Below are 19,776 nucleotides of genomic sequence, written 5' to 3'. Positions count from 1 at the left end.
AGTCATATTATAGAGTTGCTTTTTGATAAGTCCCTGCCTTCCCAAAAATAGTGTATAAAAAGGGTTGTGATCCTGAGCTTGGGACCTCTTAGTATCACCAGCAACGAGTGCACAGAGGTCCGGGTTCGAACTCGTAATAAATGACCCCTGCTGTTTGGCTTTGACTCCGGACTCTGGTGGTCGTCTTTGGGGGGTCTCGGAATTTGGGCATTACAAGAGGACATCAAATTTCTGGGTCTTATTACCATTTCGGCCAGGGAACTAACTCCCAGCCAAAAGGCAGGCTTTTTCCTTCCCATAGAGCAGCCACAAGCTAGAAGATCGCAGCCTGAGCAATTGACATAATAGTGTTCCAATAAGACTGTACTCCTTGAAAAGCCCCTGCAATGAAAGTAAAGGAAGAAAAGAGAAATTACTTACCAAGTTTGTACCAAGGCTCACAGTCCAGATGAGAAGACTCAGGCTGCATGTTGGAACACCAAAATGATGTGAGATATTGGCGTCCGGAGGGAACAGCCAAGAAAGAATTCTTGAGATGTTTTACATCTGCATCGTTGCAAAAAAGGTGATTTTGCTAAAGCACAGGGACGGGACCCGTGGGCCGAAGGAGTGTACTGGGGTCATGAGGAGTGACTAATTTATATACTTTCAAATTGGGAGGGGGGTGAGGGATAGCCTAGGTCCCTACAGAATTTGGAAGCAAGGTTTCCAGGACCTTGAGAGGTCATTTACTACTGTCTAGTAGAATACTAGTCATGAGACCCTTTAGATGTACATCAGTGGGACATATGTTTGGAGGATGATTGCTAACACGTATTTTGTGGGGGAGGGGGCACAGCTGTAGAGATAAAAGAAGCTTCCGGGCGCCTGCATGGCTCAGTGGGTTGAAGCCTCTGCCACTAGGGTCATGATCCCGGGGTCCTGGGAGCTTGCCCCGTGTGGGGCTCTCTGCTCCACAGGGAGCCTGCTTCCTCCTCTCTCTCTGCCTGCCTCTCTGCCTACTTGTGATCTCTGTCAGATAAATAAATAAAATCTTAAAAAAAAAAAAAAAGAAGTTTCCAAAGGGATTTCATATGTTAAAGAAGACTTATAGGATCCTGGAGGTCAAGCTAAGGTTGCCTTTTGCTTTAGCAAAGTATTAACATTGAGGCAGCTGAATTTCTGGAGGATCATCACCGTGTCTGTCCCAAGTACTTGTGAATGGGGCATTATAAGGTACATTATGAAGAAATTTACATTTTTTTTTCTATTTCCTTTGCCTTTGTTCTCCACACCACACACCATCTGAAGGCAGTGGTGAATATTTGTATAAACCTTATAATTATACTTTGAGGAACACAATACAGAAAGTATATGTACTTTTTAAAAAAAAGATTTTATCTATTTATTTGACAGAGATCACAAGCAGGCAGAGGCAGGCAGAGAGGGAGGGGAAAGCAGGCTCCCTGCTGAGCAGAAAGCCCATGCAGGGCTCGATTCCAGGACCCTGGGATCATGACCTGGGCTGAAGGCAGAAGCTTAACCCACTGAGCCACCCAGGAGACCCAGTATATGTACATGTTAAAAGCTCAAATGTGCCAAATGTACCTTTACTTTTTTATTATTTTTTTAAGATTTTATTTATTTATTTGATAGAGAGATCACAAGTAGGCAGAGCAGCAGGCAGAGAGAGGCGGAAGCAGGCTCCCTGCTGAGCAGAGAGCCCGATGGGGGGCTCATCCCAAGACCCTGAGATCATGAACTGAGCGGAAGACAAGAATCTTTTATTTTTTTTATTTTTTTAAAAAGATTTTATTTATTTATTTGACAGAGATCACAAGTAGGCAGAGAGGCAGGCAGAGAGAGAGAGAGAGAGAGAGGGAAGCAGGCTTCCTGAGGAGCAGGGAGCCTGATGCGGGGCTGGATCCCAGGACCCTGAGATCATGACCCCAGCCGAAGGCAGCAGCCCAAACCACTGAGCCACCCAGGCGCCTCGTGGAAGACAAGAGTCTTAACCCACTGAACCACCCAGGAGCCCCCAAAGGTACCTTTAAAATATACCACAAGCTCTATAGCTCTGCTTCGCCTTTTGTCATTTTTCAATTTACTGCTAAGGCTCAGAACATACAAGTGGCCTCTCGGGTCACTAGACTTCTCTGAGTAAAAAAGTTTGCTTTTGATCTACTTTATCCCCCTCCAACAGCCAATGAGCCAAAGAGAAAGCCACAAGCAGCGGGAGGAAAACACAGCCCAGCCTCACTAAGCGCCCCTGGCCGCCGCTTTTTCTCAGAAGAAGCCTCTTTCCGAGGGCGCCTAGCAACCGTTACGATGACAACCCACCGGCCCTCGCTCACCTCAGAGTGTGGCTGTCCTCTGCATCCCAGAAGGCACTGCGGGGTCGCTAAGCCTTCCGCCACCTTCCATCCCAACATGCAACGGGGCTCATAGAGACAGGCGATCGTCACCAGATGGCTATAGAAACGCCTGAATAGCTGCGTTCTTTTAAATACTAAAACTGTTATATGTCCAGAGATGAGAAAGAACTCTAAAAAGCGGTCTCAGTGACTTTTTTCAGAAAGTTCCGTTGTAAATTTCGAGGAGGAAAGCCGAATATTTCCCTAGACTCCCTCAGGCACCTCATCGGGCAGCCCGCGCAGGCCCGCGGCGTGGGGGCCTCGGGGCCCTAGGCTGGGCACGTGCGGGAGGAAGTGGCGCTGTCTGCCCGCGCGGCGCTCGTAGACCCTTGATCGTGGAGCAATGGGAGGCCTGGAGAAGAAGAAGGTGAATGGGGCAGGAGCCGGGGAGGCGTGGTGCTGGGAAGAAGGGGAATGAGAGGGAGGGGGAAGCGAGGGTGCCAGAGGACTGCACCTTTCTGGTGTGGCCCTTCGTGCGTTCAGAAACTGCTGGGATCAACGGGATGAGAGACAGCTATGAGAAGGGGTCCGAGGATGACAGTCCTTGTCCGATGAAGTACAGGAAAGAACCTTGGAGCAGGGCTGTAGAAGAAAGTTGGGAGTTGCCAAAGAAAGCCTCACCCTAAATGCAGACCGGGCGGAAAGTCAACTGCTTATTGAAACAGTAATAAACATTACGTAAAGTTTACCATTATGTCAAGTTTATTATCTCCAAAACTTGTTATCCCTTCTCTGTTGAACCTACCCTGCACACTGGGAGGGAAACATAAACAGTCAGGTGTGGTCCCTGCCTTCCCCAAGCTCACTTTCTGGCGGGGAAAGGACTCTATAAACAACCAAATGAAACAATCACATGTTGTTAAATGTGATGTGAAAGGGTGGGGAATGTAAAAGAATACTCACTTCAGTTAGTGTTGTCTTGGAAGGTCTCTCTGACTCGACATTTAAGCTGAAATTTGAAAGATCAGGAGATCCAAATGGGTTCTGGGCGGTGGGAGTGTTTAGTGAGCAAACCTGGCAGAGGACACACAGTGCCAAGACCGTTAGGTGGGAAAGGCTTTCTGTGTGCAAGAAATTAGGACATCAGGATGGCTGGGGGATAGTCAAACCAAGGGAAGAATGGTGAGGTTATGGTTAAACTGGGACCAGATGTGCAAGGTTTGTGAGCCACCAGGAGGGACTTGGATTTTACTCCAGGTGCAGTAGGTCTCAAGGGGAAGTACCCTAGTCAGTTTTTTAAGGATTTCTTGTGCTGTATAGAGAATCACCTTGGTGGTGTGAAAAGACTGGGGAAGGGATGAAGGTGAGGAAGATGTAGTTGTCTCCTGTTTCCTTCAGATTGAAAGTTTCTGTTGCCTGTTTATGTTTAAGCCAACACAGTGTTGAACAACCAGTAAGTGTCAGTGTTTGGAATTACAAAGATAGAAGATGGAAAAATCTCCCTTGCAGCACAGATGCAGCTATGTAAACAAATCACAACAGTTTTTAATGCTGGGTTTCACAAGCGTCTTGAGTCAGATAACGCCCTTTTTTCTTTTTTAAACAGCACAAGCGAGGGAGCAGCAGGCAGAGAGAGAGGGAGAAGCAGTCTCCCTGCTGAGCAAGGAGCCCCCAGGATCCTGGGATCAGGACCTGAGTTGAAGGCAGATGCTTAACCGACTGAGCCACCCTGACGCCCCAAGCCATATAACTCTTTGTTGTAGAGAGTGCTGTCCTGAGTGAGCATCATAGGGTATTTAATAGCATCCTAACTTTTTACACGCTAGATGCCACTGGCACTCAACAGTCCAAAATGCCTAATTGCCTTCCCTCCATCCCACACACACCCAGGAAGTAAAATCACCCCAGCTGAGAACTACTTATCTACTTGATGTTTAAAAGGATAAGCGTGATGACAGACATATGTGTGATGTAAAGCAATGGAAAACACTTTTAAGGAAGACCTAACTTTCTGAGACAGGCTAAAGCTCATCTTTATAACCCCAGTAGACAGTTTCTGGAAGAAAGAATAAATGAAGGTTGTATTTTGTGATGGGGTAATCGGAAGGTGGGGGTCATAAACATACTCTTTGAGGGGCTCTAGATTTATTTCTTAGAGCTAGACCTGGCCATCAAGGTCCCTGCTGCCTTACTGCAGACAGTGATCTTGTTTGGAAAGGACATTTTTGGTACAATGCACTATTGCTCTTTATCAATGATACAGAGATGCGAACACGAGACAGGATGTTGGCACTGCAGACATCCACATGGTTGCATCAGACAGTATGCTCCTTGGGGAGTGGGTAGAGACCAGGTCTTCTGTCTTCATTGCCCTTGTAGCATCTAGCTTAATACATGGAACGTAGTAGAGGTTCTCTTATTTTCCTTTGAATGAATGCTGGAGGGGAGTTCATTTTCCAATGAATAGAATGCATTCTCAACTGGGTATCACCCACAAGAATTAGTTGAAGGGGTTTAGATTTCAGTGATTTGTGACCCTTTATTTGTATTTTTAATTAATTTTAAAAAAGATTTTATTAATTTGTTTGACAGAGAGAGACACAGTGAGAGAGGGAACACAAGCAGGGGAAATGGGAGAAGGAGAAGCAGGCGTCCCACCAAGCAGGGAGCCCGATGCAGGGCTCAATCCCAGGTCACTGGGGTCATGACCTGAGCTGAAGGCAGCCGCTTAGGGACTGAGACACCCAGGCGCCCCTAATTAATTTATTTATATTAACGTACAATGTATTATTTGTTACAGGGGTACAGGTCTGTGATTCAGTCTTACACAATTCACAGAGCTCACCATAACTTACACCCTTGCCAATGTCCATCATCCAGCTACCCCATTCCTCTGACCCCTGACCCCTCCAACTGTCAGTTTTTTTCCTGAGATTGAGTCTCTTACGGTTTTTCTCCATCTCTGGTTTTGTCTTTTTTCATTTTTTCCTCTCTTCCTTTATGATCCTTTGCCTTGTTTCTCACAGTCCACATATCAAAGAGATCATATGATAATTGCTTTTCTCTGATTGGCTTATTTTGCTTAGCATAATACCCTCTAGTTCCATCTATGGTGTTGCAAATGGCAAGATTCCATTTTTTGAATGTTGTGTAATATTCCATTTATATACCACATCTTCTTTATCCATTCATCTGTCAGTGGACATCTAGGGTCTTTCTGTAGTTTGGCTGTTATGAACATTGTTGCTATAAACATTGGGGTGCAGGTGCCCCTTTGGATCAGTACATTTGTATCTGTGGGGTAAATACCCAGTAGTGTAATTACTGGGTCATAGGGAAGCTCTATTTTCAGGTTTTTCAGGAACCTCAGTACTGTTTTCCAGAGTGAGTGGTTGCACCAGCTTGCATTCCCACCAAAGAGTGTAGGAGGGTTCCCCTTTCTCTGCATCCTTGCAACATCTGTTTTTTCCTCACTTGTTGATTTTAGCCATTCTGACTGGTGTGAGGTGGTTTTGATTTGTATTTCCCCAATGCCGAGGATGTTGAACACTTTTTCGTGTATCTGTTGGCCATCTGGATGTCTTCTTTGCAGAAATGTCTGTTCATGTCTTCTGCACATTTCTTGATTAGATTTTTTGTTCTTTGGGGTTGAATTTGATAAGTTCTTTATAGATTTTGGATGCTGGCCCTTTATCTGATATGTTATTTGCAAATATCTTCTCTCAACTCTGTTGGTTGTCTCTTGGTTTTGTTGACTTTCTTTTGAAGGGGTCTTAGATATTTCAATGGTTTGTGGCCCTTTAAAAGACCATATTACACAGACGCCTGGGTGGCTGAGTGGGTTAAGCCTCTGCCTTCGGCTCTGGTCATGATCCCAGGGTCCTAGAATCGAGCCCTGCATCAGGCTCTGTGCTCAGCGGGGAGACTGCTTCCCACCTCTCTCTGCCTGCCTCTCTCTCTGCCTACTTGTGATCTCTGTCAAATAAATATATCTTAAACAAATAAATAAATAAATCTAAATAAATAAAATCTTAAAAAAAAAAAAGAGACCATATTACAGGGCTGACTGGGTGGCTCAGTTAATTAAGCTTCTGACTCTTGACTTCGGCTCAGGTTGTAATCTCAGATAATCAGGTCTGCATTCAGAGAAGAGTGTGCTGGAGATGCCCTTCCTCTGCACCTCCTGAGCACACGCACGCTCTCTCTCTCTCCTTCTCTCTCAAGTAAATAAACAAAATTTTTAAAACAAACAAGAAAGAACACATTACATAACACATCTTTGGTATGTCTGTAGTAACATTTCATGGGGCTGTGAGAGGGGACAGTTAAGGGGGGAGACAGTTTAAAAAGGCTTCTTATGGTAGGGGTTGGTTACAATGAAAACGTTGAAAAAACTGGCTTAGGGGATTAGGCACTGAGGCACAGGATTCCAAACTGCATTTGAATCGAAGCCCTTAAAAGCTATGTGACCTGGATAGGTTATTTCACTGAGTCTGTTTATTCTCAGTAAAATAAATTTTAATGGCACCCATGCCACGGTGTTGTGAGATTAAATGAAATAATGTGTGGAAATCACTAATCATAATGGCCAGTACTTAGAACCACTCCCAAGTGCTTGGTTTAGCACCTGATCCATAGCAACCTCATGGTTCCGAGCGTCATGCAGATGTGTGTGTCCTTTACACTGATTTACTGCAAGAACAGTGCAACAGAGCTTGCTCAGGCAGGTGGACTCCCTCTCTATAGCATTTCCTGTCCCAGAAGCCTCTTGGCTACTTGTCCACAGTGATTATTGCCTCTGGCCTGATGCATGCCCAGAAATTGACGTCATCACTGCAATCAGTGCTAATGGTCATTTGGTTTTTTCCCTCCCCAAGTATGAACGAGGCTCCGCCACCAACTACATCACCCGAAACAAAGCCCGGAAGAAGCTGCAGCTGAGCCTGGCTGACTTCAGGTGAGGGTGGAGAGAAGTAGAATAGGGGAACCGCAGGGAGGTGCCTGGGTGGTGAGTCACACTCAGTGATGGTGAAAACTCAGCTGTATCCATGTCTTAACCTACACTGCCACAAATTCTGTCTAGAATTCTGATAGCCCTAGTCTGGCTTTGCTTTAATGAGCAGTGCTTTGCCAAGGGTGGGTCTGCGGGGAAGCTGAAGAATGGGTCATGTCACAATGTGTCATCAGAATGGGCCTACTGCTACCTTGCATTGCTGCTCTCTGGCTGGGTCTTTGTCACCTGTCCCCTCCCTTCTGGCAGAACAGACTCCTGATCCTGAGAGCCCCTGCAGCCAGGGACTCTCAGCTCCTTGTAGAGTCAGATGTGTAGTTTTCCACAGCTTGTGGGCCCTGCTCTGGCCCACTTTTGGTCACCCAGCACTTTCCATCCTTACAGCCTCTGTCCTTCTAGAATGCTTTTCCCTCTACCTTTTATATGGCTGAAATGTCAGTTTTTCAGCAAGGCCTTTTCTGACTCTCTTTGCTCAAAGGGGTACCTGCCATCTGGCCCCGTCAGCATCCTGATTATTTCCTTTCTGGTATGTGTGACAGTCTACATTAGGTGATTTTTGGGGACTTGTGTTGATCAGGTCCTGCACAGGGACATGAATTCTCCAAGGGTGGGGCCCGTTTTCCCCATTCCCAGCTGTTTTGCAGGCCTGATGTGGCCAGCGCTCAGCGCGTTTACTGACAGAAGGAATGGTCTTCGTCTTCCAGGCGGCTGTGCATCTTGAAGGGCATTTATCCCCATGAGCCCAAACATAAGAAGAAGGTTAATAAAGGCTCCACAGCGGCCCGAACTTTTTACCTTCTTAAAGACATCAAGTTCCTCCTCCATGAACCCATCGTCAACAAGTTCCGGGAATACAAGGTGAGGCCGGGGCTCTGGGGTCTGGATGGCATCTGTCGCTGCTCTGTGACCCAGCAGCTGTGACCTTGGGCAGAGTGTTTAACCTTTCTGAGCAAGAAGGGTGAGGTAATTCTACCTCAAAGGAATGTCTCAAGGATTAACTGAGATCACGTGTGGAAATCATTTGCACAGAACCTGGCAAATGATTCATGCTTTACCTGCTGTTCCTTTGGCCTGGATCTTTTAGAGAGTAAATGTGTTGCCCTTGAAGCAAAGAAAGTACGTTCAGGGACTCTTTGGTGTATTCTTTTTTTTTTTTTTAAGATTTTATTTATTTATTTGACAGATCACAAGTAGGCAGAGAGGCAGGCAGAGAGAGAGGAGGAAGCAGGCTCCCTGCTGAGCAGAGAGCCTGATGCGGGACTCGATTCCAGGACCCCGAGATCATGACCTGAGCTGAAGGCAGAGGCTTAACCCACTGAGCCATCCAGGCGCCCTCTTTGATGTATTCTTCTGCGCCCAGAGAAACTGCACCTTTTCAAATTTTTTCTGGAATCGCTCTCAGGAGACCAGGCTTTCCATTCCATAAATGGAAACCATTCATTGCTTAAGTACCATAGGGAAAACAGAGACCTCATTGGACCAAATGCTGATCATTGAAAGCAGACTGCTGTTACTGAAGCCTGGGAGAGCAGTGGGACCCAGCTGAGCTTTGGGCTGGGAGGAGCTAGGCGCCACCTGGTGGCCACAGGAGACTGGCCAGCCCCAGTTGCTGGCCCTTGGAATATTCAAGTCCAGGGGATGGGTGGCTGGCTCTGTTTTGCTGCTGGGTTGTTTTTTTTTTTTTTTAAACTACTTAAACCCACTGCATTGGAAGTGGGCCCATTGTGGGAAATGGCTGTCTTGGTTCTTCCGCAGCCTTGGAGCCTCTGAAGAGCACTGAGGCCGTCTTGGCCAAAAGTACTTACAGGGAAGACATCAGTTGGTTTGGAGGACCTTGTGGGCCCATGCCTGGCTTCAGCTGCATTTTCCTACATGACCTTGCCCCTATACCCGTGGCTTGTTTCATGCCCACACAGACTGGTGCTCAGAATGAAGGCCAGCTTTCCTGGTCCAGTGCTGCTTTGCGAGTAGGTCACTTGGGCTCAGTTGGAAAATAGGGCTGAAAACATGATGTTTTCATGTTTCATGTGGTGAAGTCAGCACATCAGAGTGGTCATGTCTGGTCATCCATCACAGGGCTGCAGAGAGCTGGCTGTGCTCATCTGTGTGGGCCAGTTGGGATGTTTTTGGGAGTTCACTGTTTTATACATCCCAGGCTGAGGGCATCAGCTGGCACAATCAGACAGCTGTGATCAGCTTTAGGAGGTCCTGAGACTCCTCCCACCTCATGTGTCCCTCCTTGGTGGAAGAAGGGTCTCCAGGAGCCCTTGGCCCCAGCATCAGTGAGGAAGAGATCAGAGGAAGAGATCTCTTCCTCTCTCCCAGGTGTTCGTCCGGAAGCTCCGGAAGGCCTATGGGAAGAGTGAGTGGAACACTGTGGAGCGTCTGAAGGACAACAAGCCCAACTACAAACTTGACCACATTGTGAAGGAGCGGTGAGTTGGGGACTCAGTCCTAACACCAGGACTCTGCTCAAGTTGCTGGTAGCCTTTTGGAGGAAGCAGACCAAAAAACCACGAATTGCAAGTCACAGCAAGTACCATGTGGGATGCTAACTGCATGAAGGGACCTGGGGAAAATATGTTACCTATGGGTTTATAGGGGTAGACATTTGAGTCAGTCAAGGGAAGTATGGTTCAAGCAATGGGAACCACAGATGCAAAGGCCCTGTGGTTATTAAGAGCCAGAGTTCTGGGATTGTGCCCCAGGCATGTGGGGCAGACATGGCAGGCATGGCTAGGTGCCTCTGATTTTTTTTTTTTTTTCTTAAGATTTTATTTATTTATCTGACAGAGAGAAACCACAAGTACACTGAGAGGCAGGCAGAGAGAGAGAGAAGGAAGCAGGCTCCCTGCTCAGCAGGGAGCCCGATGCGGGACTCGATCCCAGGACCCTGAGATCATGACCTGAGCCGAAGGCAGCGGCTTAACCCACTGAGCCACCCAGGCGCCCTGATTTTTTTTTTTTTTTAAGATTTTATTTATTTATTTGACAGAGAGGGAGCACAAGCAGGGGGAGTGGCAGGCAGAGGGACAGGGAGAAGCAGGCTCCCCACTGAGCAGAGACCCCGATGCAGGTCTCAATCCCAGGACCCTGGGAGCTTGACCTGAACCGAAGGCAGACACTTAACTGACTGAGCCACCCACGCACCCTAATCTTAAGTGTTCTTTCCCAGCCTTCTCAGTAGTCCCACTCATCCATTGGCTAAGGCTATGGTTCTTTTTTTTTTTTTTTAAGATTTTATTTATTTATTTATTTGACAGACAGAAATCACAAGTAGGTAGAGAGGCAGGCAGAGAGAGAGAGGGGAAAGCAGGCTCCCCGCTGAGCAGAGAGCCCAATGCGGGGCTCAATCCCAGGACCCTGAGATCATGACCTGAGCTGAAGGCAGAGGCTTAACCCACTGAGCCATCCAGGCGCCCCTAAGGCTATAGTTCTTAACCAGTAGCAGAATTGGTCCCCAGGAGACATAAGGAAATGTCTGGAGATACTTGCGCTTCTCATGACTTGGATGTGGGGCAGGAGAAGGAGTCCTACTGGTGTTTAGTGGGTAAAGACCAGGGAAGCTGCTAAACACCCTATAGTGGATAGGACAGTCCCCGTCACAGAACAGCTTGGCCCAAATTGTCAGTGGTGGTAAGGTTCAGAAACCCCGGGCTAATGAACGTCATCTTCCCTTGGGGGCTCACGGCTTGGGAATAGTCACTCTGGGCTGGATGGACTTGGCGTCACTGAGTCAGGCCCGCCATGGGCTAGCACAGAGAGAGCCCTGGCCTAGGAGCCCAACATGGCGTGTCCTCACCACAGCTCTGCAGCCTGCAAGCTGGGCGGCCTGAGAACGGTTCCTGCTCTGAGTACGTCCTCCTCTGAGAGAGAGACGATAGCTCCTGTCCTGCCTGTTCACACACAGCTGTCATGTGGAGCAAATGCAAAACTTGCACTAGGAAAAAGCCAAGTATCTGGATTCATGCCCACACCAGGTGGCAGTGTGGTTATGGAGTTCCAAATCCACCACCCCCCACCCCAACCCTGATCTCCTTTGCCATCGCCTTAAAAAAAGCTGGTGTCTCAGAAACAGTTGGTGCTGTTCCTTCAAAGGTCCTGGCCAGGTTAGTGTGTTTGTGCGTGAAGTGCAGAGAGAGGACACTTAGGAGACACCACAAGGGGCCAATTGAAGTTTCTGCCTGCACACCAGAAAACCAGATGCCCCTCCTCCTATTGGCTTTGGAGAGGTCCCTGCGGCCTTTCTTCTGTTTCTGTGTGCCGTGAAGACTGGCAGGTTCCTCCTGGCGCACTGCAGGGAGTGACGCCACCTGGGGCTGGAACGACCATGGCCGTCTCTGGTCTCATGGCTTTCAGAGTCCCTTTTTGAAGCAGCAAAACGCTTTCTGTGAAAGAAGGCTTCCTGGAAGGCAGTTTGGGTTCAGAGGCTCCGACAGCCGCTCTGGCTAGGGGAGGGAGGCCAGAGGCCCTGTCTGACCACTTATCCCTAGGCGTTTCCAGGGAGCTACAGGAGCCCAGTTTTAAACCAACAGTCTGGTCCAACGGTGTCATTTTCCAAATGAAATCACTGGAGTTGGGTGAGGCCCAGGGATTCATCCTGGGTCACAGCTGGGGTGGGAATCCAGGTGTCATTACACATACTCCAATGTCCTCTTCATGACCCAGGCCTCCGTCCCTCAGCAGGGCAGCCATGCAGTAGTGGATCCTGCCAAGGATGGCATGTTCTCGTCAGCTTCTTAATTTGTCACAGGATTCCTGGAAGCGTTTTTTTGCTCTGGCTTTTCCTTGCCCAGGACTGAAAAAATTCCAACATCTTTAGCATTTGGTTCCAGTTGCTCCTGCAATCCAGACCAAGGGCCGGGTGAGGAGGGACGAGACATAACTCACTCTGGTGACCTGTGGCCGGGCCAAGCCGTGAGTGCTGCTGAGTGCAGGCTGGCCCCCATTTTCCACCATCACACACTAGGGCAGCATCATATTTTTCTGTTTTTGGTTTTGAACATTACGACTGTATTTGCTTTGAACTGCGGTTCCTACCTTGAAAAATAGACTCGGTCCACTCTCTTTGACCACAAATAGAAGTGGGTCCAGGCTGAGTCCTTGGTGGGCAGTGACTGTTCAGGACCCCCTTTGGGATTTCTCTGATCCTCAGAGCTAAATGGGCCTGGCCTCATTCCATGCTTTCTCATTCCATGCTTTCTCCAATGGGGAAGCTGCCACTGCCAGGCCCCTGGGCATTGCCCAACTTTGTGATCAGGAGATAAGAGTGGCAAGACCTGCTTGGGAATGGGGACTCTGGGGGTGACTAACAGATCAGAAGAGGAATCTAGCCTCCTCACCCCACCCCGAGCCCAGGCTGCCCAAGCCTGTGAGCACCGCTCTCCTCGGCCTGCAGGTACCCCACATTCATAGATGCTCTGCGGGACCTGGATGATGCCCTCTCCATGTGTTTCCTCTTCTCCACCTTCCCACGGACTGGCAAGTGCCACGTGCAGACCATTCAGCTGTGCCGCCGGCTCACTGTGGAGTTCCTACACTATGTCATTGCCGCCCGCGCCCTGCGAAAGGTTTGCCTGGGGCCACCTGGGGGAGGGGTTGCCGCTCTTCTCCCTGCCCTGCCTCCCAGTGCTTTTCACCCTACTGTGCCCTCCCCCCAGGTCTTCCTGTCCATCAAAGGCATTTACTACCAGGCCGAGGTACTGGGGCAGCCCATTGTGTGGATCACACCCTATGCCTTCTCCCACGATGTGAGTACACCTGTGGGGCAGGCAGGGGCTTGTGCTGGGGCGTTGCTCATTCTCTGGCTCCTAACAGACATCAGGACTTGGGCAGAGGGAGGATTTTATTGTCTTGCACAGTCCAGCATGTGCTGGGTTTCCAAGTGCAGCAGGGGTATCATGTGGGGGTGAGGGATGTCCTGCACAGTGTTATAATGACAGCTCGAGCCTGCCTGTGTGCAGTCATCTGGGTGACCTTGGACATGTTCCTGCCTCTTTCTGTGCCTCGGTTCATGAATGATGTTTTTCCGCTTGCTAAGTCTTGTCCTGAGGATGTAAGGGGAAAAAAATCTTGTAGAGTGCCTGGCGCTAGGCCCTTTGGGAATGCCGTGTGGCCAGTAAGCAGCCACCAAAGCTCGGGAAGTAGCTGAGCCCAGCCCTGCCTTCAGAGCCATGGGATCGTCGTCCGGCTCTGTCGCTAGTGGCTGCCAGACCTTGGCCAGGCTGCTCTGCTTAACCCCTTAGCTTCTCCTGACTCCTACCCAGGGTTGGGGGCACTGGGTGAGGTGGGGGAGGATGAGGACATGAGATGTTATTAGCACAAGGCACTACTTCCTGTTTATCTTGGTTTAGACTGGGTATTTTGGGCAGGGATTCACAGAGAGAAATCCTGCTTTTGCCTCCTTAGGGGGCAGCATTAACCTCTGGTCCCCCGCATAGTCTTAGCCAGACTCTCCTTCTGCCGGACTTGTCATCCTCTGGGCCTGTGTCTGGCCGGGTCTCCTGCCTGTGCCATGAGCAGCAGGTGTGCCAGCCTGGCTGGACAGTCTGTTTGCTGACCAGGTTAGCAGGTGCTGCAGGGCCAGCTGGGGATCTGGGCCCCTCCCCTTTACTCTGGGCTGGCAGGGGTCCGAGGCTGGAACCCACTCTGACTGCAGGGTAGTGGAGCTGTCTGCGGGCAGGCTGCAGTCCATGGGTGAGAGGCGCCTTGGCCTTCAGCAGTCTTCTCTTCCCACTCTCCAGGGCCCAGATGTGTGCCAGAGCCTGGGGCCCCTCCCTCTTCTCCTTCCTTCCTCTCTTCTTGCCATGCCTCCTTCCTCTCTAGCCCTCCCTCTTTTTCCTTCTCTCTGATGTGCCACCCCCATGCTGCTCAGACTGGTCTTTGTATGTTCTCCTGGTGGTGAATAGGGCCCTGTAGAGGCCAGCCTCCGCACAGCTGGCCCTGGGGGAAGGGAACAGGCCGCCGTTCCTCCTTCCTCCCTGGCCAGCTCACTGTCACTACTTCCTCTCAGCTGGAGGATGGGGGACCGGTCCTGGGTCATTACTGAGGCCCTCGTGTACCTTCTTCACCCTGAATAGCTAGTGCTGGGCTCCTCAAAGTAGGACCCAGGCAAGTAGTGGGGTGGGGTGGGAAGAGGGGCAGCGATGGGACCCTGCTCAGCACTGTGCTACGGAAAATGGAGTTACGGAGTTAGTCCTCAGATGCTTCCCTAGCAGATGTTCTTGGAAGGATGGAGGTGTGAGTGGGGGCACGGGTGGAGTACGTCTTGGTCCCTGTAACCTCACACTGCCTAATGGCAGAATAGAGAAACAGCTCAAGGTCATGGGCGCGTGTGGCATGAAGGGGATGTTGTGATCACTACCGGTTTTGACATGATTCAGCATATTCTGCCATCCAGCTCCTGGGCGGTCAGCAGGGCTGGGCTCGCCTCCCTGGTTGTGGGGGCAGTGTTGCTCAAGAGTCGAGACACTTTGTCTGGCACTCAGATCCTTCCCCTGTTTTGCTTTATCAACTCCTCAAGGGCAGAGATGAATCCTTTCATGCCCCGTACTTGCCGGGTTGGTAGCTCTCAAGGGTAGCCATGTGCTTTTGCCCCAAGCAGGCAGCTTTTCTCCTGCCATTTCTCCAGAGCTTCCTGGGGCCGAGTCAGGCAGTTGTCCCATCCTGTCCTGGTTCCTTGAGTTGTGCGTTTGTCTTTGGCTTGGGCCTTGGCCTGGGCCTCTGAACTGAGTGTTCGTTCCAAGGCTCCTGCCAAGGTGTGAGGGTGCTGAGTTGTACCCCCCCAGGCCAACAGACTGCTGCAGGGCCGACTCTCCCAGCTGGGGTGGCGATGGAGCTAGGCACGGGGAGGCTAGCAGGCGAGCCCAGAAGAAGACATTAAATGAAGACTGTGGGATGACTCATGGCGAAGGTTGAGCTCTGGCCAGGCTGGTGGTGGAAGGCCACCTCTGTGACCGAAGTCTGGTTTGAGCCAGGACTTGCAGGATGAGTGAAAACTGGGGCAGGGGCCAGGGAGCTTCAGCCAGTCCCTTTCATCTTCCTCTTTATGGCTTGGGGATTTGGCTCTGGCCTCAGGATGCCCCTAACCCTGGGGAACCCTGTCCAGTGCCTCCCCCAGAGTGCTTGTGGGACACGCCACAGAGCCTCTTCTCATGGAGTAGGGGTCTCAAGGCAGGGCTGCCATGGAGGAGCCTTGGGCGGGCTGGAGTCACCTCCCGTGGGGGTTGCCAGTGCCGTCTTTTCCCCTACCTGCACCTGCATTGCCAACGGGTCCCCTGTGCCCTGCAGCACCCGACAGATGTTGACTACAGGGTCATGGCCACCTTCACTGAGTTCTACACCACACTGCTGGGCTTCGTCAACTTCCGCCTCTACCAGTCGCTCAACCTGCACTACCCGCCCAAGGTAGGGCCCCAGCCCAGCCCAGCCCAGGTTCTTCTCAGTGTGCAGGGGCCACGGTCCTGCTGCCCACACAGAGACAGGGGGCTCTGGCATCTTCTCCCTCTGACCTTCTCCTTGCCTCCCAGCTGGAGGGGCAGGCTTACACAGAGGCGAAGACCAGTGAGGACACCTATGCGTTGGACTCCGAGAGCTCTATGGAGGTGAGAGAAGCTTCCAGAGTACTGGCCTTGCGTCCTCCTAGAAGGGTGGTCACTGGCCTGGTGGTGTGGATATGCATGGCTAGACGGGTGGGCTCAGGGCTTGCCCTTGGAACCCAAGACCACTGATGTCCCAGAACTGTCACTGCTCCTGCTATCCCTACCTTGCCACTGACCATGTCCTGAGCCAAGACCTCCTATCTGTAAGCAGTGGCCCTGCTTCTTTCCTATAGAAACTGGCAGCCCTGGGTAACAGTCTGGCCCGCATGGTGGTGCCTGCGGAGGAGGAGGCTGAAGTGGATGAGTTTCCTGCTGATGGGGTGAGGACTGCATGTCAGGGTTGGGGGGGCGTGCTGGGACTGAGCGCTCTGGGTGGAAGCTGGGGGACATCTCCGCCTGCTGCCCTCCAGCATGGGTGTGGGCAGGCTGGATGGCACCACGGCCTCTTTCGTGGCAGGAGATGACAGCGCAGGAGGAGGACCGCAGAAAGGAGTTGGAGGCACAGGAAAAGCACAAGAAACTCTTTGAGGGCCTGAAGTTCTTCCTGAACCGTGAGGTGCCCCGCGAGGCCCTGGCTTTTGTCATTAGGTGAGAGGCTGATCGCCCTGGCTGTGCTCTGCTCTGGGCTGGGGCCCGTCCCAGATGCCCCGCAGTAACACAGGATGGTGGCAGCACGCACCCCTCAGGGCTGTGGTGCAGAATCACCAGGGTGGGCGTGGGGAGCGTCCAGCACCAGCATGTGGGGAGATCCTGGTGTTGGGGAGGGGATGGGTGTGTCCTAGGGGGGTGAGCTTCATGCTGGATACTCCTGTGCTCTCCCCCTATGCCTGTAGGAGCTTTGGGGGGGATGTGTCCTGGGACCAGTCTCTCTGCATTGGGGCCACATATGACGTCACAGACTCCTGCATCACCCACCAGATTGTCGATCGGCCTGGGCAGCAGACGCCTGTTATCGGCAGGTAGATCCCCAGGGCTCTCATCTTCTTCCGTCTGTTTGGATTTCGGGGTGGGGGGCAGAGGTCTGTCTTATCCCCAGAGGCGGGGGGTATCGGGTTGCTTCTATGACCTGTCTCTGTCGCCAGGTATTACGTGCAGCCCCAGTGGGTGTTTGACTGTGTGAATGCGCGGCTCCTCCTCCCCGTGGCAGACTACTTCCCCGGAGTGCAGCTGCCGCCACACCTCTCACCTTTCGTTTCGGAGAAGGAGGGAGATTACGTCCCTCCCGAGAAGCTGAAGCTGCTGGCCCTGCAGCGGGGGGAGCACCCAGGTGAGTGGGCCAGGCGATGGCATGGGTGGGTTTCTCCGGGCTGGCTTTGGCCTCACCTCGTTTCCCTCCTTAGCTGCAGAGGTGGCAAGCTCCTCAGAATGGGACAGTCAGGCTTAGGAGAGGGAACACGTGTGTCCTACAGTCTGCTGTTCCTTGATGTTCAGAGTAACTGAGCAGGAGTGGTCTGGAAGTTGTCGTGGGTATTTAGGTAGGAGGTGGCAGAGCTTGGGATTGGGGGCCTGGAGTTTCCTCAGAAGCCAGCTGGGGCTGTAGGGAGAGGTGCCGGGGGAGTCCCAGTTGGGACAGCCCTGCATCCTCTTTGGAACGTCTTCGTGGCTGAAGAGTGTGGTGCCTGGGCCCAAGTGCTCGGCCTGCAAGGAGAAGAGGAGGCTCCCAGGGCTTTCAGAAGTCACTGCCCTTTCATAGAAAATATGGATGAATCTGAAGAGGAGGATGAGGAGGAAGACAATGATGGTGATGGTGATGAAGGGGGAGAAAATGAAGAGGAGGAGGAAGAAGATGCAGAGGCTGGTTCAGAAAAGGAAGAAGAGGCCCGGCTGACAGCCCTGGAGGAGCAGAGGCTGGAGGGGAAGGTACTGGGAAGCTGCTGGGAGGTGCCCCACTGGCCATCTTTGGTGCCAGCCCTGGCGCAGAATGGCAAGAACCAGGGGACCAGTGGGGGTGGGGGACCCAGCATCCACAAGTGTCTGCCCTGTGTCCCCAGAAACCCAGAGTGATGGAAGGCACCGTGAAGCTGGAGGACAAGGAGAGGCTGGCACAGGAGGAGGAGAATGAAGCCAAGCGCCTGGCCATCATGATGATGAAGAAGCGGGAAAAGTACCTTTATAACAAGATCATGTTCGGCAAGAGGCGCAAAATCCGAGAGGTGAGTCCCTGTCACCTGCCTGAGACTTCCAGGTGAATCTGGGGGCCGGCTGACTGTCTTCTGTGCAGACTCCGGGTCCTTTCTTAGATTTTTTTCTGAGGTTGCTGGTCTGGCCTGGCCCAGCCGCTGGGGTCCCCATGCAGGCCTGTGTCGGCATCTTGGTGTCAGCAGCTTGTACTTGGGCTTTTTTCAGAGCATCAGTTTCCTTCTGACACCCAGCTCTTTCTGAGTTTATTGGCGTCTGGGGACAGAGCTGTCTCAGCAAACTCCAGGCCCGCTTTCGCAAATGACCGCTTAACAGATGTGCATAAAGCAGGAGGGACTGTGGAGGTCTTGGTTAGGTTCTCTTTTGTTTCCTCTTGTTCACAAAGCCAGAGGTGCTCATCGTAAAAAATAAATAAATAAATAAATAAATAAAATTTTTTGAAGTTCTTTGCACACCACAACTCTGTAATCAATGATGTGGGAGTGGCTCACAGTTCTGCTTCTGGGGTGATCTGTAGAATAGCGCCCCAGTTTCTTCTGTGTGTGTAAATAACACAGGGTTTTGGAACCATCATGCTACGTACAGGTGGTTTAGAGGGTGTTTTTCATTTAATCATAGAGTGAATTTCTTGCTATGACCTCATACAAGTGATCTGTTCTCTAGATAGAATCAGTTTGTTTTTCAATTTGAGGCATTCTTAGAAAACACCCTTGAGCACAGCCTGCCTCCTCTGAAGTCCCTGCAGGGTCCATTCATAGGCATGTAATTGGCCAGATTGAAAGGCCCATGTGTGTTTTGTAGTAGATATTTCCAAATGGGCCCCAGGGGAAAGACTCCTCCCCAGCAGCCTGGTGAAGGTGATTGGCACTCAGCTTTCCCAAGGAGTAAGGTAAACGGGGCAGTTGCTTCTAGCTCGGGAGCCTGCGATCCTCCTAACTTGTTATGGGCCCATTAATCATAGAGCCCTGAAAGCAAAGGTAAAAAGCCCATTTTATTGCCTGAGGTTGTTTAGATAGTTGTTTTTCCTCTTGGTCATTTGCCTCTTTAACTTTCCTGGAAGCTCTACCTTTAAGGGACAGCTTTGAGTAGGAGGAGAAGCAGCCCACAATCACAGCTCGATCCCCCCTTCCTCCTCACAGGCCAACAAACTGGCAGAGAAGCGGAAAGCCCACGACGAGGCTGTGAGGTCTCAGAAGAAGGCCAAGAAGGCCAGGCCAGTGTGAGTGGCGGCAGCCTCTGGCTGGGTGTGGCCCGCTCCCGGCAGCTGGACTTGGCACAGGCAGGCCGGAGGACCCAGGCTTGGTGGCAGACCAGAGTCTCTTCTGTTTTCATCCCCTTCCTCCCCCTGCCGGCCCTGGCTTCCTCTCACGCTCTCTGGCTGGAGCCCCAGCCTCCGTTGGATGGAGCTCCCTGCTGGTGACTGGGCAGAGGAGAGGCCTCTGTGTCCAGCCCAGCCTGATGCTCCCAGGAGTCAGTGGCATGATTGGGGGGTGCTGTAGGGGCCTGAGCAGCCTCTCAGGGGCTGCTTCCATTTCTCCTGGCTTCCTGCGGTGCTCACCTCCCCTGAAGGATTGGACCTGTGATTCTCCCGCTGCTGTGGTGGGGCAAGGGTGGGGAAGCATTTGTTACCAAACAGCTGGAGTTTTAGAACCAGTTGAATTCTGTGCTCATGAGCCTTCATGGGGTTGGAGAA

At 51.3% G+C, this 19,776-nt stretch overlaps 1 protein-coding gene across 1 annotated transcript; it reads left to right on the top strand.

Moving 5' to 3' along the window:
* Window positions 1–2,630: 2,630 nt before the first annotated feature.
* PES1 (pescadillo ribosomal biogenesis factor 1) lies at window positions 2,631–19,742 on the top strand. Its single transcript, XM_004766430.3, has 15 exons — window positions 2,631–2,760; window positions 7,211–7,290; window positions 8,049–8,202; window positions 9,670–9,779; window positions 12,743–12,914; window positions 13,005–13,094; window positions 15,634–15,750; window positions 15,873–15,947; window positions 16,178–16,264; window positions 16,402–16,532; window positions 16,778–16,903; window positions 17,027–17,211; window positions 17,638–17,804; window positions 17,936–18,097; window positions 19,223–19,742. Exons 1-15 carry the CDS (start codon window positions 2,737–2,739, stop codon window positions 19,304–19,306), a joined length of 1,764 nt encoding a protein of 587 aa, XP_004766487.1. The 5' UTR covers window positions 2,631–2,736; the 3' UTR covers window positions 19,307–19,742.
* Window positions 19,743–19,776: the final 34 nt, after the last annotated feature.

This window comes from Mustela putorius, unplaced genomic scaffold, assembly GCF_011764305.1.
Source record: "Mustela putorius furo isolate JIRA1106 unplaced genomic scaffold, ASM1176430v1.1 tig00000081_pilon_pilon_pilon, whole genome shotgun sequence".
In the NCBI taxonomy this organism is placed as follows: Eukaryota; Metazoa; Chordata; class Mammalia; order Carnivora; family Mustelidae; genus Mustela; species Mustela putorius.
Note: the sequence above shows the minus strand (reverse complement) of the source record. Positions and strands in the feature narration are given on the sequence as shown.